A 23,635-nucleotide genomic window follows, 5' to 3' on the forward strand; every position below is an offset into this window, starting at 1 on the left:
AGAAGAAACATGATTGACACTTCCTTGGCATCTACTATGTATAGGGGCTACTACAGAAGTGATGGTTCCACAGGATGCTAGGTGGTTTAATGTTTCCTCTAGAATTGAAGTCTTCATTTACATTTTTTTCAGTCTCCCTAGAGGATTCTGGTTTTTGTCAGTAGAAATGATAGGGTGAAGATCTTTAAGCTATCTTAACTCCAAATGAAGACCATGACTTGTTTAGCAAAGCAGGAGCCCATTTTCCATTTTCACAGAGGTAATTTGTTTTGTTTTCCTGGCGGGAGGGCCTGGTGATGGTTCTGGTGATAATGCTGGTCCAAAGACTGGAAGACTGTGTGCCACCACACACCTCAGTGGGACATACCAAACTGCTCCATCTTCCCCTGGTCTTCAGTTTGAAGAATCATTAAAAAGCAACTTAAGAAGCATGCAGTGACAATTAAGTATAATGTTTGTAAAATGCCAAATGAGAAATCTTGTTACCAAAAATCTCTCCCTCTCTCTTGCTGGCACTCAGGTTTTCTCTGTAATATGAGTCAAATATACTATTTGTTAATTCTTGTGTAATGTAACCATTTTCAGAATAAGATAAAAGAATTCATTGACAAAAATACACTATAATAAATGCCAAAGGAAGTTATACAAATGAAATTACAATATTAGAACTGGTATAATATCATTTGAACATTGACTGTAATAAGTTAATGTTATACATTATAAATTTTATAGAATAACAAAAAAAGTAGAATAGTTACTCTATCCACTTAAAATTATAAGATACTAAATTTAAAAGATGATCTGAGAAAGAGAGATATGGAAACAAGATATAGGACAAATAGGAAATAGTAAGATGATGAATTCAAAGAAACCCTACACCAATAATTACATTCAATATAAATGTTCTAATTACTATCACTAAAAGACAGAGACTGGGTCTGGAGTGGTAGCTCAGTTGAAAAATGCCTGCCTTGTATATAAAATGTCCCAAATCCAATACCAAGCACAACCATAATAAGAAGGTAATGATGACGATGTGATGATAATGATGATACTAATAATGGATAATCAACTAAGCCTTTAAAAAAGACAGAGATCATATTTAGACTATATCTACATGATAATCATTTTAAAAATATGGTCATATATAGTAAAACAAAACACTAGATAGCCATTTGCCATGAAAACACAAGCAATAAGCAAACAAGAATGACTACATTACTATTAAACAAATACACTGTGAATTGAAAATAATCATCTAAGATAATGAAAGCATTTCTCAATGATGAAAGGACTGTCTGTCAAGAAGAACATCCTGTGTGATGGCTCATCGCCATGGTCTGTTTTACTGGGGTCAGGATCACTGGTGAGACTGCTAAAGCTCACCCTCTGAGTGCACCTATGAAGACCCGTCCAGGAAAACATAACTGAAGAGAAGAGGCCTACCCTGACTGTGTGTGGTACCATCCTATGGGCTGAGAGAATCAATGGTATAAAAGAAAGAAATCAGCCGTGAGCAGACGTCCCCTTCTCTCTGCATCCTCTCCGCTGTGGAACGGACCATTCTACTCTCCTCCATTGTACTGTTCCTTCTGTGATGTGCTGAAGTCTCTGAAATTGTTGAGGAAAATGCAATATTCTTCCCTTGAGTTGTCATTGTCCCCTCAGTCATTTAGTCATAGTGTTGCTTAAAAGTAACTAATCCATCTAATTCAACCCCCCACCCTCTGTGTGTGTGTGTGTGTGTGTGTGTATGTGTGTTTAATAACACAGCTTCAACAGATACATGGAACATACTAATAGAACCAAAACAGAAATAGGGAAACTCACAAGAATAGTTGAATAATACTGCCTGTCACCTCTCTTAGTAAGTGATAGAGCAGAGATGAAAATTTAAGCAACAGGGGCTGGAGAGGTGGCTCAGTGGTTAAGTAACAGGTTTCTCAACTTATTTGTAAGTATTTTTACTGAACAGCGTAGAATATCCACTAATCCTACATTCTTAGTCATTAAAGAAATCTCAGTGGGCCGTGGTGGCACACGCCTTTAATCCCAACACTCAGAAGGCAGAGGCAGGCAGATCTCTGAGAGTTCAAGTCCAGCCTGGTCTACAGAGTGAGTTCCAGGACAATCAGTTCTGTTTCACAGAGAAACCCTGTCTCAAAAAAAAAAAATAACCAAACAACCAAACAACAACAACAAGCTGGGCAGTGGTGGTGCACGCCTTTAATCCCAGCACTCGGGAGGCAGAGGCAGGTGGATCTCTGTGAGTTCGAGGCGAGGCTGGTCTTTGATCTCAAACAGAGCAAGTTCCAGGAGCTCCAAAGCTACAGGGAAACCCTGTCTCAGAAGGAAAAAAAAGGAAAGAAGGAAGGAATCTCAATAAATTGAAAGAATTTTAATAAGTTTTATAACTAACACATACCAAAATATCTTACTTGTTTAAAATGTGTTCTAGAGAATCACTGATCTTGCTGCTAATTGTAACTTCCTTCCATGGCTTTAAGATTTTATGCTTACACAACCCCTATTTCTTTCAAGAGAGTATAATGAGCAAATGTTAACCATGAGCTTACAAAGTAAACGTGAGCCATGAAACACACATGCACACGCACATACATACACACGTGTGCACAAGCACATATGTATCTTCCATGTTAGGTATCTCGTGGAATTTATTTGGGGATAAAAACAAGTGCTGTTTCTAAAAATCCAACAAAAGGTTGAAGTCTCTAATTGAAATGGATAAATCTGGAAGACCCATGCCAATTGGCACATTATAAATTTCTTCTTTCTATTGCTGTCAGCCATCCAAACAAATGGAAAAATCAACAATAACAACCCTCCGCTTGCTGTCACAGGGAGCAGCTCTGAGTGAATACTCACTAAGTGGGAGGCCTTGTTCCGTTGTTCTAGGTACTTTTAGGCCTTTAATTCCTGCTCTTATTTTCCTCCTATTTTACAAGTGAGTAAAATGAAGCCCTGAGCGCTTATGTAATTTGTTCAAGATCAAACAACTATTAATAGCAAGTGCCAGCACCAGGATTTGAACCCAGGGGGATGATGATGTCATGTAACTTTCTATTTTTCAAAACCAATGTCAGAAGCACCAGCAGTGAACGCAAGAGCCCCATGGTTTCTCCCGCAGCATTTTGTACGCTGCTGAATCGGATCTCTTCTGCCTTGACTTGAATTTTCCCTCTTCACTGATCTGTCTTGTTTGATAAGTTCATCAAACATCAAGACTCTGTTCGTTTTCAGAAAGGATTATAGTGATAAGCTTTTATAATTGAGAGTAGCTCAGCTGAGATTTCCTTCACCAGCGACCTCTTGCCTGAGCCTTCTAATGATTAGCGATGAATTTTATGATGTTTCAAGAGTGTATTTGTTTTAAATATAAGTTACAGATTATCTGCTTGTAAAACGTCTCCCCCTCTGAACTGTTACTTAAAGGGAATTTCTCTCTGACTCTAGCATTTAAACAATAATGATTCAAAATTGAGTTAACTAATAACTTGAAAATAATTCTATTTAAAACCTCCGATGTTTGAGAGACAGAGCGTGCTTAAAAGATATCTATCTCAAAAGTGAAGTTAAAATGCTTCTTAAGAACCACAAAACATTCAATGGTGATATATATCCAAATGAAGCCAGATTGGAAATCTCAGGAAACGAATAGGCAAAATGCAACCGACATGGGAAAATATTCCCTCTGTTATCAGCCCAGAGCAAAGGTTTAGAATGACATGGCTGAGTCTCTTCTATGGTTTCTTGTTTTCCCCCAGAAAAATATTTGCAAATATTATCTATATATATCCTGCCAACCTGTGTAAGGTGAGATAGATTTTTACCATTTTCTTTTTATATATAATGAAGTGGAGGCTAAATGCCTCACATTGCTTGAGAAAAATACTACTTATTAAATGCCTACTGTATGCAGAGTAAATTTTAAGTCCAGGATTTGATTACACCTACATTAACTATTAGAGACGAGGTATTTTAAGTCTCAGTCTACAGAGGAAAACCAAGAATCAGAGAGACTGAATGATTCGGTCTGGATTGCTGCCGAGGACTAGAGTGGTCATTCCCAGCTAGACACACCAGACTAGTACTAACTGGCTTTTCCCCTGTTCCAACTCCTTTACTGGATTGCAATAGTATTGAAAAGAGGTTCCACGACAACACAGCCTACTGCCAACATCACAGTATCTTTGTCCCCCAGCAGAAGAGCCCACTTACTTGTTCACCTTCTCTTGTGCAGTTACCCAGGGATGCCATGACATCAAAGACAAGCCAAAGAGAATGACGACAAGCATCTTATCCAGAAGTCACCATCTAGCATTGATACAAAAGCAGAAAATAGCCTACTTTAGAAGTTGCAGAAATCTCCAGGCTGGAACCCCCAACACCTATCAGAGGTTTAAAATGATCAGAAGTTCCTCAGTTCCCATTCAATGTGATTAACCAGTAACCAAGGTATCGATTAGCTAAACACCTTCAAAATGGCCCCAAGCCCTTTAGCCCTGTTTTGGGAAATCCCCACGTGGCTAAGAAAAGGTGATATTTAACCAAAATCAGTTCAGTAAAGAGTTTTCTTTCCAGAGACAGACAAAATGCAAAAGCAAGATGCAGTTGCCAGAGACCCAGTGTTTCCCACTGGCTCTTGGAGCTCCTGAGGTCAGAATAGTCTGTTGTTCAAGGCAGCAGCAAGGCTCAAGGCTCACCTAGAACATCAGCTCAGATGCAGGCATCTGGGAAAGTACAAGAATATTAACAGTTTCATGGAGGTTCTGCTACACATTACCAAACATCTGAGAATGCATGAGATTCACTGGACTTTCCGCTCTCAATTCAACAACTGAGTGTCCTCAAGATCCAGCCTATTTATTGTCTCAAGGGGACCAGATGTCTTAAATATACATCTTGAGAAACTCTCTCTGGAATGATAATGCCAATCATGGCCAACACATCTGCACTGCCGGTGCCAGACCTGGATATAATCTCCCACTCTTCCAGACATAAATTAAATCAAGTAAATAGAGATGGACAGAAGATAAACGAGCAGCTAGTCAAAAGCTATTAAATACGACTAAGTGATAGGTACTTCAAGTCTTATATTTAGTCTCCGATCAAGAATTCTGCCACATGAAAAGTACTAAGTCCATACTGCCATTGAAGAGGGAGCTCAGGTCAGTTAACTAGCTGGCTCAAGGATGTGCCGTTGTCTTGCTATGTTTGGAGAGGTGTAAATTGGTCTTAGGATTAGCCAGTTGTGTCTTTACTGACCTCATAGGGAGACACAATGACCAGCTTGAATGCCTGAGAAATGTACATCTGACTCATATATGGAAACTCCAGCAAGGCTGCCAGTAGTTCCTCCTTTCCACTTCTCAGGGGTTTAGGCAAAACTTGGCAGATGTGAGCCCCAGCTCTGGATGCTGGAAGGACCCTAAGATTGCGTCTGTCTGTCTGTCTGTCTGTCTCCCACTTCTCTTCGGTTCTGAGGCCGAGGTCTTCTTAGCCACAGTTCTTCCGAGTGTATACATCATTTGAAAACTTTCCTTTCTTCTTTTTTGCACCAGAAGCCAAGTTGGTATTTTCTGTACTGTGTCTACATATGTGGAGATGGGGTGTTACATCTGAACACTTGGAGTACTGTATCTGGACCCCACCTTTCTCCTAACCCCCCAAATCCATTTTATGAAAAGTTCCTGTCTCAGACATGCAGATTTCCCTGGGACTGGAACTCAGGGTCCCCAACCACTTTCATAGATTTCTTTATGGGGGAACAGACCTCCCCAAACACTGTCTTCTAAGTAGGTATGTCATTGGTCACTTGGCAATGCCCAAGGATGCTTGTGATTGCCCCCATGCTACAGGTATCCAGTAGATAGAGTCAAGGGATGTAGCTAAACATCCCACAATGCACAGGGATCCCCACTATAACACTATAAACAAAGACATCTGACCCTAAGTGTCAATAAAACTTATGTGGGAAACACTGTCTACAAGAGTCTGACCTGCCTTTTTCTTCCTTGGAGTCCTGGGTCTCTCTTCTTTTTATGTGTATGTGATGATGACATGTTCTTTTCAGAACAACTCCCTCTTGAGGTTTACTAGGTGACTATTCATTCTCCTTACCCCAAACCTCAGTGACATTCAGGATTCCTGACAGGCCTTAGTCACCTGTCCCCCACATCCTCCAATGTTGGCATTTAAATTATGTTGCCTTTCTCTGTAATGTTTCCCCCTTCTTGCTTTACCCACACTATCACAAACTGTTCCCCCCACCCCAACGAAATCTAAACTGACTCCTGGTGGGGCCGCATTTCTCCTCTGTCCACATCAGGGCTGACCTCATCTTCAAGAAAATGGAATCTGATACTGCTCTACTGCTCCAGGGTCTTCTGTGGCTCCCAGCTGTCTATGAATCAAAAGTATAAACTCCTCCCTAAACAGGATCCCACCCAACTTTGTATCCTTAACCCACCTCAAGCATTTTAGTGTCCCTCTGGTATAATCTAGGTCTCTCCTGCCGGCCTCTCACTTTCCACTGTAGTGACATTGTTCTTCTTGCCTCTTCTGCCAGAACCATCTTCAGCCATCCCCCATCTTTCTGTCAAGAGGCTTCTCCAAGTCAAGACCAGCATGGATTCTGTCAGGTGGCTTCAATTAGAAGTTGTTGCCTTGTTGTCTAAGCCTCATAAACATGGCAAGAGTGTTGGAAGGGCCTTGCTGGTCAGAGGTTGCAGTCTATCGACAACATGACGACTCCCACGCCCTCAGCAAGACTTCCCGCTCTCTCCCTGCCCCTGTCTACAGAATATCTCTAGGCCTGGAGGACTGACCTCATCTGAAAGCTGTCTCTAAACCTGGGTACCTGAGTTATCTCTAGGGTGACTCTCCACACAGTTTCCTGCTAGAAGCTTTTCCCCTGCTGCATATATGGTAACTAAGATTTACGCTAGGAGCTTTGCTGTAGGACCTTGCTGCCCCTAACCCAGTCTTAGGACAGGAGTGTGCCACTGAACGTAAATTAGGGTTATCCTCAGGCTCCCCAGTCCCATATGTTTTCTGTCCTCTGGAATAAAGCTGAGTTGATCCCAGAGGACTGTCTCCATGGTATCCACAGCTGTCTGAACCCTGTTTACCACTTCTGTCCCCCTCACTGTCATGGATCAATGCACCGATGATCCTGGGGAAGAAGCAGAACCACACAAGAGCACTTCAATTTTTCTCTATTGTGTTAGAGTTAGGGTTAGGGTGTGGAGGCTCTCTGGAAAGTAAACCTTACCTAGGGTAAGGTCTATACCTGATTTTTCCTTATAATCTCCCATGTCACTCAGTACTGGCTCTTCAACAAGAACTATTGGTGCATGGTTATCAAGTGATTCATTAAAATAGATGGTATTCATGATACTCACATTTTATCATTTTACCTTCAAAATAATCTTCTCTCTCTCTCTCTCTCTCTCTCTCTCTCTCTCTCTCTCTCTCTCTCTCTGTGTGTGTGTGTGTGTGTGTGTGTGTGTGTGTGTGCACAAGCACATGCCACAGCACAAGACAGAAGTCAGAGAACAAATTTAAGAAGTTCTCTCCTCCTACCACGGGTCCTGAAAGTTCAATTCGGGCCTTTTACAACAAGCTCCTTTACTTACTGAGCTATCTTGCTAACCCCCAATTCCAGAATTCTCTGGAAGTCAGAATAATTGAGAACTATGAAGTACCAGGCCCTGTACCTGCCACCTCCCAGAACCCCAATCCTCACAGCAGCCTTGCAATGCCAGGAACCCTAATGTAGTTTTGGAGATGAAGACACCAAGGTTTCAATAAAACAGATCAGCTACAATCCCTCACAGAATGAGTCTGAATCATGAATGTATAGACTCTTTCAATCACTGAACCTGGAATTGTTTAGGTCTAGTTGTTCAACTATCAGGTGCCATGCCAGGCTAAGGCTAGATCTTCCAGCACCAAGTCTGAACCCCTTCTCCATTTATTATGCATTAGCAGAAATGAGTATTATTTCTAGAAGCAAAGGAGTCAAAATAAAATGGATCACGGATGAAATTAAAAAAGAGATTTGGGACTATATAGAATTGCACACTCCCATAATCTCAGCATCCAGGAAGCTGAGGCAGGGGTGACAAAAATTCCAAAGCAAACCTTGAACACATTAAGAGACCATATGTCAAAGAGGAGATGTGGGGAGGCCAATGGAATTGTGCTACACCTCTAGGAGAGAATGTGTGTAGAGAACTGGGGTGGGGGCCCCCATCTGCTTCAGCCAAAATTTTCTAAGATGAATGGAGAATGCCAAAAAATTATGTTAGGTTTGCATATTCGAATTTCACCTTAATTGTAGCATCCGGCTGTCAGTGACAGTTGTAAACGGTTATGCAGAATCAACAGTAAGACGGTAATTCATTTTGAAAATGCATCGCCTGTCTCATGAAAACACTCTTCACTATTGAAATCAGCCTGTGAGTTATAGCCACAGAACAGAGCATGGCCCGGGTTGCCTCATGCAGCCGCAGTCATGATATCTGGGCTCATGCTCTCGCTGGTAAGCCTTTAAAAGTTCTCCAAACTGGGCCCGCAGTTGTGCAATCACATAGGAGATCTGAATCTGCATACCTAATATGAAAGGAAGTGATTCCCTGGGGTAGGAAGACCACAGCATTAGGCCAGAAAGCGCTGCTCACCAGGTACTATCTCTTCGCCTTGGCTTCATCACCCGTAAAACAGATAAAAGAATAATGTTTTCCTAATAGGACAAGATTAAACACCAAATGAGGGAATCTGCTCACAGCCGGGCACTTTGAACAGCTGTTTCTGCCTTGTTGAAACAGTGACTCCCAGTCTCTGTATCTATTTTTCTTCATTTATATGCATGGGAGATTTCCTTCGAGCACAGAGGCTCGGGGGGAGGGCAGAGAGCATGGGGCTGCCAAAGAAACCGTCAGAGGAGGGTAGAATATGGGAAGTTCACACCTAGGCACCTTGGACCGAGACTGAGTCCCCCAGAAGCCAGATGCTTCCAGAAAGACCTGGAATAATAATTCCAAGGCCAGGGAGAGCGGGTCCCACCCCAATCTCTGCCTAGGTTCCGAAAGTACCTCGGGGGTTTATGGGGGGAAGGACTTAGAATGATAACCTCAGCCTCACAATGGCTGCAGCAAGTATGCTTTTTCCCAGGACCATACTACCTGGAATCAGTGTGGATCATCAAGCACACAGCTTTATGTGGGGGTTCACTGGTGCTACTGGTGAGGTTTGTGGGTGAACGTATACCAAAATATACTAATTTCTCGATGCACAAGCCTCCAGAATACGCAACCCAGTTCCTGGCACAGTCTGCAGGCAGTAAATGAACATGTCCCGCCCACTGCCTTCCTACTTCCTCTCTCCTCCTGTAGATCCCCTGTCTATTATATCAGTTTTCTTCCTGATTGTCTCACCAGTTCCTGGCTGTAGCCAAAAGACCTTAGCAATAGGTTTTCCACTGGAAACGAAATGGGGCTGGGTTAAGTAATTGGTCTCGATCAAAAGCTGTGCACTGGAGAGGCTAATCTGTGCCTACTGCTACCTACTTCCAGGAGAGCTTTGTATTTGCATTTAAGGATGTGGGGTAAGGAGTCAGTGTCTGGCTCATTACAGTAGAATTAAATTCTCCAGGAAGGGATTCAGCATTCTAAGTGGCCCTGGCCAAAGCTGGTGGTCCTTTGGAACATCCTCTTGGTATTCCTTTCACTTCTTCTGTTAAGTTGTGCTGCTTCAGAAGCCCCCGCTGGGGACCATTCATTCAGGTGGGGCTGTGCTCTCAGTCAGATCCCAGAGCGATAGGAGACAATGTGAGGGTTGCCGAGGATCTGACCGAGTGACCCAAACTGTATGCGCCATTTCTGCATTTCTGTTCAGCATCTGTGTGTTGTCAGCATGAGCTGACCGTGCTCTCGAAAACACCACAGGCTTGGGGCTCTAGAGATGGCTCCCCAAGCACTGACTACGCCTACGCAAGCATGAGGACCAGAGTTCAGATCCCCAGCACCCATGTAAATGTTGGGCTGCGTGGTGGTCTGACTGGAATCTTAGTGCTCAGGAGACCAAGGCTAGGGATGCCCGAAGCAAACTAGCTCAGTGGACTAGTCAAACCAGTGAGCTCAGGGCTTATGTGAGAGACTTGGCCCCAATAAGGTAGAGAACAGTTGAAGAAGACACTGCATGTCAAGTTCTGACCTTTGTATGTACATTGACATGTGCACTAACCCTCACATACATGTGGACCCCACACATAGGCAAATATGCGTATGTATACCCATGTGCAGCACACGTATTCTGCATGTGCAAAGCTATGTATCATAAGCTTTAAGGCATGGCCAATAATGACCGAATGGACTGATCACTCAGAAGATGAGTCCTGAGGGGCCTGACCAAGCCAGTTCCCTTCCCCACCCTAACACACTCAGGGATGGACTGCACGTGGCCATGGGTCAGCTATTACACTGACCCCATCCAGGGCTGGAGTTAAATGCTGGTGGGCACTAGAGATGAGAGGCACCGCCCCTGCCTGTCACAGGGTCCTGTGGCTGGGATCCACAGCAAGCACCGAGCTCGGGGTATCTGTGATCCGGGGAATATGTGTGACTGGACTTTAGGGGAGACATGGGAAGAGGACTAGGAAATTGTTTGATGCAGTTTTGTTTTTTATTTTTTATTTATTTATTTATTTATTTATTTATTTTTTGGTTTTTTGAGACAAGGTTTCTCTGTGGTTTTGGAGCCTGTCCTGGAACTAGCCCTGTAGACCAGGCTGGTCTCGAACTCACAGAGATCCACCTGCCTCTGCCTCCCGAGTGCTGGGATTAAAGGCATGCGCCTCCACCGCCCGGCCAGTTTTGTTTTTTAGACAAAGAAAAAAGTAGAACATTCTCGACATTCTAGACAAAGGAAGTCACATTGGTAAAGCCAGGAGTCCAGCCAAGGAGGGATTATCCCTGCTACATGGGTAGAAGCAGACCATACATGAGCAGAGACGGCAGCACAGACGAGATTCTTATTAAAGGGACTGTGGTTTGGTGCATGTGCCTTTGTATGACGACTGAGGTGAACGCTGCCCCTGAGGATATGAGGACAGCCTTGAAAAACAGAAACTCTGCCATCAAAGATGGCACTTTGCCCTCCAAGAGCCACAGAGGATGCACTGGGGTAGGGGGGACTGAGGCTGGGGACAGAGAGACCAGCTTTGAGACTGACTAGCAGGCCCAAAGGCTGTGCCCCTGCCACACAATGAGAAGTCTTTCTGGGGAGAAGGACCGGAAGGATCCAGACACTCTGGAGTCAGGGGCCTCATCCTCACGCCAGCCTGAGCCTGGAGCACATTAAATGTTTTCATTCACTTCTCTGAGCTTCAGTGTTCACACCTGAGAGCTAGCTCACCGCTACTCTTTCTTTGTCTAAGTGTTCAGGATTGTGTATATCCTGAGCTAGGAAATCCCTTTTAGAACTGTAAAGCCGGCAGAGGGAAAAAAAATAAATATATATATATATATATATATATATATATATATATATATAATATATATAATCACATCATACACATAGTACACACACACACACACACATTTTAAGCCATTCACGTCTCTCTGAATACTTTTATTTAACATTTGTCTTCCCGTGAGGCACTCTGGGCTGTCTATCTATAATTAGACTTGCTCCTCACTCATAAGCCAGGCTGTGTGGAGTGAGAGACAGCACCGGATTAGCCCAATGTAAACAAATTTGGTTAGTCCACTTCTCACCCATCAGGGTTCTAGCTGAGTGGATTTCAACAGCTCCTGGACGAGTGTTAATGCCATCTACGAACACGATTGCAAGGAAAAAAAAAACAGTAATGTGCCGGCTCCGTGTTTTGGTAATGCTCTAGGCTTCGTGTCAGCAGCTTCTTTGTAAGACAGTACAATGCCCAGGGTGGGGTGAGGGGCAATAGAGCAGGAAGGCAGTACGCAGAACCTTCATGTAGCTAAAGACAGCAGGTGTAATACCAAGTTTGCAAAGCAAAGCATGCTAGGCTACTCAGTGTTTGTGTTTGTTTTGTTTTGTTTTGTTTTTTTGTAACCTTGCATAAGTCCCTCTTTGAGTCTTGGGTATCTTGAGTATCTTGACTGTAAAAATGAGACTAAGGCCACCTGCCTCCCAGGCCAGCTGGGAAGTGTAACCGAGGCCATCAATATTCATGACAACCTTAGGCGGAGCTCTGTGGGTGAGGGTCATGACTCAGTCTTCCAAAGCAAAGGGTCTGGAAATCAGGACACACGCGCAGAGGACTCGGTATCGTCAGACCCACCTCTGAGTCCTAGAAAGTAGGGAAGGGTTTGGAGCAGATGCCCATTGCCCTAGTTAGCTTTAACTGTTAGCTTGCTGCAGCCTGAGAAGGGAACAGGAATATTGCCCGGATCCTGCTGGCCTGTGGGCATGTTTGGGGGGGATTGTCTTGATGGTTAATTGATGGAGGAAGTCCCAGACCAGTGGGCAGCACCATTCCCTGGGCAAAGAGTCTAGGGTTGTATAAGAAAGCTCACTGGACATGACCCCCCGAGGGAACCAGTAAACAGTATTTCTTCATTGCTTCTACTTCAAGTTCCTGCTCTGGTTTCCCACAGTGACAGACTGTGATGTGCAGGAGTAAACCAAACAAACCCCGCCCTTCCCAGAGCTGTTTTTGGTCAGAGTGTTTTCTCCCAGCAAGAGAAAAAGTCTAGACCACCTATGGCATGCTCTGTGATGAAGGTTGTCGTGAACTGGCTGCAGATACCCAATCTCTGAAGGCAGAAAGAAAGGCACAGACATTATCGAGCACAGTCTTCCCATAACCCAAGTGGTAGCTTTAGGTGGGAAACCCTTTCCACATACAGAGAAACCAAGGTTCAAAGAAGAATTGAAGAAGGAAGAGAGAATTTGAGATCAAGTTAGACTGACTTCAAAGTCTACCTATGGTTCCTGTTTGAGGCATAGCAAAAACAGTCATACCAGATTTAGATGAGGAAAATACATAGTAAGCTATAAAACAAGAAATGGCACATTTAGAGGTTACTGCTGATCTCGTCAGTGCAGCATTAGGGAAGATGATACTTTGCAATAAATGACAAAGCATCATCTCCCTTCCTTGCTGTGTCCCAGCACCATGAACCCAGCCTGGCAGTCAATATGCTGGCTGATAAATGAGTGAATGAAGCTCACAGATTCGCCATCACCGCTTGAGCTTTTCTCACTGATCACAAAAAGTCTCTCACCAAAACGGTCCAAGGGATTTGCACACTTTTGCCGAAATAACTATTTCTGTTTCGCTGCTGTGTCCAGTGGTTGGGGTGCTGACTTTATATCAAGAGCCAACAAAGGATGCTAATGGGCTTCGGGGCTTCACTTAGCAGAAAGCTCAGCTGAGACTAAAACCCCACTCCCTGCCTTCCCTGGTCTCTCCTTATATATACAGCCTTATATATACAGCCTTTCCTTATATATACAGATGCTCTTCAGTCGGGCATTTAGCCAGGGCTTCTTTCCTACATAGACTAATCCCAGGATCAATGTGGGAAGGCACAATAGAAAGGCATGAATATAATGGTACTGCAAAGAAGGCCTGGGGCAGCAATCGAAAGTGCTGGCTGCTCTTCCGAAGGACTAGGGTTCGAGTACCAGCACCCATGTGAGGGCTCATGACTCTCAAGGGATTCCGGCTTCCGAGGGAATTGTGGTACAGAGACATACATGCAGACACAATAATCACACCCATAAAATAAAAAGTAAATAAATCCTCACAAAGGCATGGCTATCAAAAAGCTGTCTACATTCTCTTTCTGGAGGAGCAGATGATGCTGATTTAATGTGTGGAAGGCACTTAGAAAGGTGCCTGGCACTTAGTGGGCACTGCCTAAGTGTTAGTAATAGGTAATTACCGGCGGTAATTATAGCATGCTGTTATCAACATTGTGAAATTTCTTACTGCAAATGCTTTTAATTTACTGACTACAGTTCTGCGACAGCCCTCGAGCCCTGCACACACATCTATAGGATGGAAAATGTGCACTTGTATTTGCAGAGCTGAGTTGGGCAGAAAAGACAAAGATGGATCCTTTTTCCTCTCTCCCCCTACTCATTTCTGTTTGTTGGATTACTCTTTTTTGTTTGTTTGTTTGTTTGTTTGTTTGTTTGGTTGGTTGGTTGGTTGGTTGGTTGGTTGGCGGCAGGGTGTTCGAGACAGGGTTTCTCTGTGTAGCTTTGGAGCCTGTCCTGGAACTCACTCTATAGACCAGGCTGGCCTCGAACTCACAGAGATCCACCCACCTCTGCCTCCCGAGTGCTGGGATTAAAGGTGTGCACCACCACCACCCAGCTCATCTCCTGGTTCCTAAAGGCAGGAGTCTTGCTGAAGTAGCCAACCAACCAATATTAGTGGGGACCATGGAGTCATCTGGCTAAGACAAATAGCTAAAATACAAGACTGAATCTACCCTCACTACTCAACGTGACCAAAGAGCCGTGGCATTACTAGTCAGACACAGGAAAGTTGATTTAATGGTAGAGCCTAGCTGGAAGCACTGTCCAGGGAAGAATGAAAGCCACGTCTGGTTTGTGGCCCTAGTTTGAGGTGTGCAATAACCCTGCAGCAGTTTGTAGTTCTCTCTCCCTGCAAATGCCACTGCTGTCCTCATTGCTGTCACTTCACCGTGCATTCACACCCGGCCACTGACAACCGCAAGCACAGCACAGGTCTCCAGATGGCTCCCTTTCCGTTGAGGTTCTTCCTCCATGCTTTGCGCCAATGTATTGTGTGTGTGTACCTGGTTCTTGCAGCAGACAAACTCCCAATGATATCAGTATACATAATTTAAGCCTACGAGTCTCGGAGCTTACAAAAACCCTCAAAGATTGTTAGTCAAGTGGAATCAGCAGTATTACTGCCAGAATTAAAACTGTTGATTACAGCAGCAGTAACTGGGATTTTCTGAATGCTTTCTCCATGCCTGCCTCTGTAGAGGTGTTCTGCATGCAGCTCATCCAAGTCTCAACAGCAGGTTGATAAGAACATTGTGCTTCCATGCTCCCAGTGACAGCAAGGCAACATCTGTCTGTCCCTGTCTCTCTGTGCTCATTGAAAAGAGCAGCCGCTGGGTGGCTATTTACCCTGTTTCTCAGGTGAGAAGAGGTTCACACAACACAGAGCCAAGAAGGGCCAGAATCAGGATTTGAACTCTGGTCTACCCACTGCTGAGCCTGTTCATTCGGCTCCATCCATTTTCAGCAGGAGAGAACACGCCACCCTGCTTCTCTGGTCTTTCGTCTACCTGGCCAGTCTTGTCAGAAGTCTTGCCTAGGCAGGAAAAGGCACAGTAGGTAAAGATGCTTGTCTTGCAAGCATGAGGTCATGAGTTGGAATCCCCAGAACTGACACGAGAGCTGGACATGTGAGCAGCGACATCTGCGACCCCAGTTCTCCTGCAGGAAGATGGAACGAGGAGACAGGAGACTCCCAGAATCCTGAGGGAGAGCTAACTTGCCATATTCAGCAGAAAAAAAAATGGCAAGAGACCCTGTCTCAAAGAATATGGAGAGACCTAAGGTTGTTCTCTGACCCCCCCCCCCCCCCACGCATGGTGTGGTGCATGTAAGCCTGCTTCACACACACACACACACCAAAAGGTTTACCACCACCTTGGAGTGTGCTCTCCTGTGGATGAAATCTGGTGATTTAAGAGCAAAGCAGATGGAGTAACACCTCCTTAGACTCATCACTCCTCTGAGCCTCAGTTTCCCCCTGTGTACATGAGGGTGACAGGACTTCCTTCTTAGAAGTCTTGTAGAGATCTAGGGAGGAATTACTAAGAAAAGAGACAAGATAGGGCACAGCCCATAATACTTTTCAGTAAATTGGGTATCTTTTTCATGGTGGCTTGAGACTGAGACGTTTCATTATATATCTGCCTGAACCCCAATGGGGAGAGAGCTCCGAAGGTCACAGTGGAGCGGCTGCACCCCACCTTGAAGCACCCTCCCCCCAAAAGTTGCAGCCCTTTTGGCCTCCACTCAGCCAGCCCCTCCAAATGAGAACGAGGCTCCCACACAGCCGCCTGAGCTTTGCTTACATATCCCCCTTCACGACCGACTGAGCCCCAACACAGGGAAGAAACATTCCCTTGAATCATGTAAATCCCCACTCATCTCCAAATTGGGTGCCGGAGCGCCTCAGGGAAGTGATTTTACAACCTCACTGACTCCAGCCGAGGTAGGCTTCAATTGCTCTTGCGAGATAATTCAGCCTCTGCCTGCCCTGGCAGCAAAGCTGAGTAGGGGCTCCCTCCTTCCTGCCAGAGAGATGGCCCCTTAGGCTGAAGGGGAACAGCATCTTCCCCCAGCCAGAAAAAAAAAGAAAGAAAGGAAAAAGAAAAAAGACCAGGCTTAATCTGCCTTCTGTGGCCTTCCTCGACTGGATAGTACAGGTGGAACTCCATCCTCACCTGAACAAAAGCTCTCAGAGAACCATGGGGAGGGAGTGGGGGTTTGTAAGAGCCAGTGCACTGGACTAGGAGGTCAAGGTTGCCTGGGTTTCCCCTCACCCCGCCAGGATTTTCAGAGGCAGGGTTACGCTATGACGGACTGAGCCATCCTCCTGCCTTCACGCAAGAAAACCCTTTCCAGCCTGCTGTGCCCCTGGGGAGAACTGTTATCTGTTCTTGTATGGCTGCCTTTTTAAAAAATTTATTTTCAAATCTGGGCCTCACAATAGATTATTCAACCCACAGCCAAGTGAGGTTGCAGGAAGCGCAGGCACAAACACAGCCCTGGCCTCTGCTTGTCTAATACCCCAGCTTCCTGAGCCGCTCTGGCTGCCTCATCATGGGTAACTTGGCTTCCCGGGATTGCTCTGAAGGGTCGCTTTTCTCTCAAGTTGTTGGGAGCCCAAGTCATGGTGCAAATGTTAGAAAACAGGTCAGCAGCCTCAGACTCCATCCCACTTCCCCCTCCCCTTCCCAGCCCCTCCCCCACTCCACAACAATTGTCATCATAAAACTCCGAATTCCTCAGCGTGGGGACATTATTTCACACCACAGCTCCTTAAGGCAGAGCTCCCTGTCCACATTTCATAGCCTCAGAAGCAAGCGCAGTCATCAGGTTTGTCCTAGGGCATCCATGGCTATGCGGCAGAATTAGGACCTTAGTTCAGCCATCATGAATCTCTGCTGAACTCTCTGGGGAAGTCCTTCCCAGAGACATTCACTCTCCAGACTGCCAACTGTATTCGGCTAGCATCCTCTGAGGACTCCACCCAGGGCTCTCCCCACCCAGGTCCTGAGCCGGTGGTTCAGCTCGCTGGTTACTTTTCTCTTCTCCAACATTTGCTCTGCAGACACCCCCCACCCCCTCCCCCATCTGGGTCCTGCTGTCTAGACTGGAGTAGACCAGCCTTTACAGAGAGCTGAGCCATGGAGAGATGTCTAGGGAACCTTAATCAAGCAAAATCAGCAGGCCTTCTCAGCCATGCAGCCGTCTTTATGAAAAGGATAACGCCCTGTTTCTCAAGTCCAAATGTTCAGTGCAAAAGGTCAGTGTTCCTTTGCCAGAGGAAACCCACTGCCCATACCACAGCCTCTGTGCCACCATGACGAGCAGTTAGCACTTTGGTTCCATCAGTCACATGAGGGTAGGCAACCTTACCCAAGGCTGTTGTCATTGTAGCCACACACGGTCAGTTCTACCCAATGACAAGTGGCTAGCCATGGCGCCCTCTGAGGACACAGGACAATCCAGTTATTAGATGCAGAAGGGAGGTCGGCTATTCAGAAAGTGGCCCTTAGGTAGAATGGGCACCCTCAGCAACCTGGGATTGTCTGCAGACAAAAATCACGACGGAGTGAAAACCCGAGTAACTAGAGCACTGAGGAGGACTAGAGGCGTTGAAGGAGGCTGAGGGTTGGCAGAAAGAGAGGCAGAGAGATGCCAATAAGCTGCTGGTTGGCTTTGCCAATCGTGGGTACTGGGTGTAGGTCCAGCAAGCATCGCAGCTGATACCGCGAGACTTGCTGCCTGCAGCTGCCTTGGTGGGAGGCATGGGATACTATTCTAGGATTCCCAGGGCACCTTCTGTCCCTTTTGCCAAGAGAGACTGCACAGCCATCCCCTCCAGCGTGCCTCTTCCTCCTGGTGCTATCTACACAAGGCCCTTCATTATAACAAAGAGACTCTGCCAAGGCTCCTGGCTCCACGCGGGTGGATGTGTGCATGGTAATTGGGTTAGTTGTGTTTTATAGACTCTGAACTGAATTGATGCTATGCTTTATCTGGGCGCTGGGAAAACAAGGGGCTCTGTTTGTGTCTTGCGACGCTCGAGGAGAGGCTGCGACACCAGGCAACTGTCTTTGTTTTCCCATTACTTCCAGGTTATACCTTTCTGCGTGTTTTCTCATTATTAAAACTCACAAGATTTCCACTTAGTATATTGTTAAACATTTGTAAGTTCCTTTTTGAAATAAGACAAAAAATAAGTATTTACAACAAGATAATATAAAAGTCGGGCCTTGGTGGAAAATAGTTCACACACAAGATTCAAATGGGGAATGATTAGGAACAGGACCTTTTGGGGAGGTGTGGACAGGGTTGAGACGATCTGTAAGGTGAGATCATGACCAGGGAGAGAAGGAACCATCACCACCAGAGGTGTTTTGGGCACAGTCCAAAGTCAAGGCACTGGGAAGTGCAAGGAGATACAGGGACTATGTATGATCCACAGCACATTGAGAGGAGGGCGGGAGAGATGCGCGGCCATCTTCCTTTACCTTGGGAGCTCACACTGGCGCTTCCCAGCTGGAACCTGACCCCACCGTCCAGGCCACGGTTCTTCTGTCTCAACTTTCCTGGGCGTAGAGAAAGGCTGAGGAAGGTGGGTGGAGAGGGAAGGAGGAAGTGGAGAATGGGCTTCAGAGATGAACGTGAGGCCTGAGGGTTGAACATGGTCAGATCAACACGCATGCTCACACACAGAGAAGTAAGGGCGAGCTGAACTGAATGGCCAAACCCCTTTCTATGGGGCCCGAGCTGCCCCCACCTCGCGACTTCACGGCAAACCTTGTGTCCGGCTCCTTCCTTGCAGAACCATCCACTTTTCCTCGATTCTGGGCCTCTACCTTGACCCCCTAGAGTTCCAGAAGTGTGCAACATGTCTGCAAATCGTACCTAATGCCTCTCACCTCCAAGTTCTTCAGATTCCAGTTGTTTGGTCTGTTTGGATTTCCGTGGTCCCAGAATGCCACAGACAGGGTTGTGTTCGCACAAGACCTATTACGCCGTACCTCTGTGCTTAGCAAGAGCATGGTTTGCCCAAGTGGCTGGGAAGACAGGAGGGGAGCTTTGAAGACAATGGTTTCTTCTATTATTGCAAGCACTCTCCCAAGCATCCAGCTTTCCGCCAGGAGAACAGTGTCTTTTGGTTGCAGTTCCTGTCACCTGAATCATAGCCAAGGAATAAATTGAATCTTTTTCTAACATAGAATATATTACTCTTGAAATAGTAGGAAATGTTGATAATTGCCTTTTATTGGACTCACAAATAATTTATAAGTTGGTCCGATTTTTAAAAAAAAAAAAAGTATTATAATCTTAGATCTTTGGTTTTTTTTCCTTGAGGCAAGGATCAGCCTCTAAAAATAGAACCACTGTAGAGATAGGCCTAGCTCGCCCCCTGGTGGTCAAGATCTAGAATTGCATGTTCCGTAAATGGACCTGGAGCTGGAGGCTACATTTAAATAATTCCTTTTCCCCTAAGTACACAGAAATATTTGATTTATTCTTCCCAGCCATGTCTGCGTTACAGACTACTTCTTCTTATAAAGTCCATCTGCTCTGAGAGTAAGTAAATGATCTATTCCTCATATACATTACCAGGCTGAGGTAGGAACAGCTTCCCCGGTTCTATCAAATGTCAGGGAAGCTGGGAGTTTCTTCAGAAGACACAGAGGAAGGAAATGCAAATTGGCTGTCATAGGAGCAGGGTGACAAGGTATTGAGGGGGTGACTCAGTGTGAAGGTGTACGTAGGAGTGGTGCAGGAAAGTGGGGAGACAGGGAAGGCTGTGGTGCTCGGCTTAGACCCCTGGATCCATTGACAACCTGTAGGCGGCAGGATCCTGGCAAGGCCCTCCCTGGGTACAGCAGACAGGCACTCTTCCTCTCAATAAAGAGACTACTTCTTCATAGGTAGCTGGGGACCTAAGCGACAGTTCCAGAACTGTAGCCCTTCTTGGCCTAACACTTGAGCACCCGCTGATGGCTCCCACTCTGTCTGTATCCACACCAATGGCAATGGAGCATTTCAGGATATCAGGATCACAGGAGGAAAAGTGAGCTCTACTCTTCTTCTAAAGCATTTATTTTCTTTTTTGAGATTATGGTAGAACTACATCACCCCCCTCCCTTCCTCTGCCTCCGTCCCTCCAAACCCTCTCATATACCCTCCTTGCTCTGTTCAGCTCATGGCCTTTTTCTAAATTGTCATTTAGCAAATACACACATGTAAGTAAGTAAAAGAGTGTATCTCTCTCACACACGCATATTCCTAAATACATCACTACAACCTGCTCAGTCTGTATAATGTTACTTGTGTGTATGTTTTCAGGGCTGGCCGTTTCGGCATTGGATAACCAACGGGTGTGCTCCTCCATGGGGAAGAGTGTTTCTCCTGCTCTCGGCATTCCTGAGTTACCTATGGTTCTTTCTCTAAGGTTGAGGCTTCCTGGTCTTTCTTTTGTCCACTTTGGCATGTCTATTGGTGCTGTTCTTGTTCAGCTCCTGTTGAGGCAGTCATGCTGGTGAGACTTCATGGTTGTAGCTGCTGACCTCCCTAGGAGATGCGATCTCACAGCCAACTCCCTGGTCCTGTGGCTCTTGCACCTTTTTGGTCCCCTCTTCCTAAGTGATCTGCCGGGGCTAAGTGCCATACCTGTGCATTCTGATCACTTGTGATGTTCTGTAACGTTCTCCATTTGTTGCAACAAAAAGTTTCCTTGGTGAGAAATGAAAACTATACTTATCTGTGTATATAAGGACCAGTGTTTATAATGGAGTTAAGAATTATGCTGGCTTAGAAAAGTCACAATGGCAGGTTTTCCTCGGAGATCCATGACTTCACTAGCCCTGGGTGGTTGGCTATGTCTCCAGTATTAGACATGATTTCCATCTTATTGAATCCATATGCTGTTACAGAGTCCTAACCTGTTTTGAAAGCAGGAGAAACCCCTCCCGGGTACCTTGAATGCTGCGATTCCTCCAAGTAGACTGACTTACACGACATGCTCACTCCTGAAACGATCAAGACTCAAATCTGAAGCCAGGGGTGAAGTCAGATTCACTTAAATCACACAGACCAAGAATGAGATCATACATTTTAGAAAGAAGGAATTTTTTTTAAGATACATTTTTGACAGAAAAAAAATTGTAATGTCTTAGTCACTGTTCTATCATTGACCAAGGCAACTCTTATAAAAGAAAGCATTTAATTGGTGGCTTGCTTACAGTCTTGGACGTTAGTGCATTATCATCATGGTGGGCATCATGGTAGCATACAGACAGACATGGTGCTGGAGAAGGAGCTGAGAGTTCTCCATCCTGATCCATAGGTAGAGAGAGAGAGACAGACAAAGAGAGACAGGGGGGAGGAAGGGAGGGAGGGAGGGAGGGAGGGAGGGAGGGAGGGAGGGAGGGAGGGAAGAAGGGAAGAAGGAAGGAGGGAGGGAGGGAGGGAGGGAGGGAGGGAGGGAGGGAGGAGGGAGGGAGGGAGGGAGGGAGGGAGGGAAGAAGAGAGAAAGTTGGACTTGATGTGGACTTTTGAAACCTCAAAACCCATCCCCAGTGAAACACTTCCTCCGACAAGGCCACGCCTCCTGGTCCTTCTAATCCTTTCACTGATATCAACACTCCCTGGTGACTAATGAGCTTATCTTGGGACATTCGTATTCAAACCACTACAGGTAAGTAGGAGGAAGAGGATACCAGCTACAGTTGGAATATGGAATGATGCATTTTCTTACATCAGGAGACAGGCTGTAGGGGTGGATGGTGGATGGTATTTTTCAATCACTCCGAATCATCTTTCGGGAACCTTTTAGTTAACTGGGTGGTATGGTTTGCAACCTCCTCACAGCCGATGGTGAGTTTCCTAAAATACCCTCACATGTTAACTTCTTGAAGTATGCTCAGATATTGACTCCCTGTCTCTCCTGATAGCACAAGGCTTTTGAAAGAAACCCTCCTAAAAAATAAGTAAATCTTTTATTCTGCTTTCCTTCCCCCCTCAATTTGTGTGTCTTTTGATTTTTGTGTTTTAAGTACAAGGCACTGTGTAGACATGAAGGGTGGTGTGTTCTTCCCAGCTAGGGGAAATCATAGGGTGCTCAATCATGACGTCACCAGACCATTTTTAAGCAGTTTATGTAGATACTCTAAGAGTTGCCTTTTGGAGCAGTCACCTAGAGAGGGATCTTCATATGCCCCCCCACCCAGAGTCTTTACACCACAGCTCAGATGTTATTACCATAGTTTCAACCCCAAAGTACAGTCCTCTGATACACTCTGATTCTGATTGGGGATTCCTGTCTCCTGTGAAGGTTTCCAGAGACAATCTAACTCTAAACAAAGGTTTGCCCCCTTAGATAGAGTAACATAGGCAATTGTCTGTGGAGAGGTGCAAGCATATCTCAAATCCTGGGTATCCAGGGTAAATATTAAAATGTGGATATTTAGGATGAAGTGTAGATTTTCTTTGTTTAATAGAATAGAAGGAGGTGGGTTGAGAATAGGGTATCTTGTATCACCCCTTTCTACCCTTTGCAGCAGAATTCCCCCAAACTTCAGGCTTTGTCTGAACTCTTGAGTACCATTCAAAACCCTACACATACGTGCATTCTCACATATACACGCCACATGTGTACCCGTGTGTGCGCGCACACACACGCACCCTCTTACCAGACTGAAGTTCTCTCTCCCTGGGGAGACCAAGCTCTTACCAGAAAGCTTTGACGCAGTCTCCCTCCGTTTTCTCTGCTTTCCCTAGCTTCATTCAAATGATATGGTTTCCCTCCGATTCACGCGAGTTCCTCTCCAACCTTCTGTCCTAACTCCTCCTCATTCACAGAAAGACCTTGCTGCCCTGTTTTGACTGTTTAGTCCTGTTTGTTTGATTGGCTCTCATGCAGGGCTCTTTGCTCTGGCAATGCTGTCATCACGTGGGGCTGCATTCTACTCTGTCACCCTCGGAGCAGTTCTTCACCCCGCCCTGAGCCCTTTGGTCCAACAGATACCTCACTGGTCACTCGAGGCTGCTAATCCCAGGTCCCTTTGTCAGGTGAGCCTGCCTTGGCTTGGTGAGTAGGAGGCACTGCCAGGAGACTGGAGGAGGAGAAAGGGAGAAGCCGGGCTCCCTCTTCTCTAGGAACCCTGGGGAGGGATGCAGGCTAACAGCCACGTGGTTCTGGTCTCCCCTGGATGTTTCCAGATCTCAGACTGATGAACACCATTCTGTGTTGACACCTCCAGGCTCCTGACTTCTAGCTTTTACTTAGCCTCTGGTTTTCTTGTGGCTTTCAGAGTTG

General features: G+C 45.6%; 1 protein-coding gene across 2 annotated transcripts in view; it reads right to left on the minus strand.

Annotated features, from left to right (window-relative positions):
- The window catches only part of C8a (complement C8 alpha chain), a 74,649-nt gene extending 51,512 nt beyond the window's left edge, over positions 1-23,137 (minus strand). The window contains exons 1-2 of one of the 2 annotated variants that reach the window (XM_075945086.1): positions 23,051-23,137; positions 4,240-4,335 (exon numbers count right to left, since the gene is read on the minus strand). In XM_075945086.1, the coding sequence (XP_075801201.1) occupies positions 4,240-4,316 (77 nt within the window). In that variant the 5' untranslated portion in view covers positions 4,317-4,335; positions 23,051-23,137. Of the gene's footprint in view, positions 1-4,239; positions 4,395-23,050 lie in introns of those variants that run through there. The other variant, XM_075945085.1, reaches the window with a different exon arrangement.
- Positions 23,138-23,635: the final 498 nt, after the last annotated feature.

This window comes from Microtus pennsylvanicus, chromosome 13 (genome assembly GCF_037038515.1).
Source record: "Microtus pennsylvanicus isolate mMicPen1 chromosome 13, mMicPen1.hap1, whole genome shotgun sequence".
NCBI classification, from domain to species: Eukaryota; Metazoa; Chordata; class Mammalia; order Rodentia; family Cricetidae; genus Microtus; species Microtus pennsylvanicus.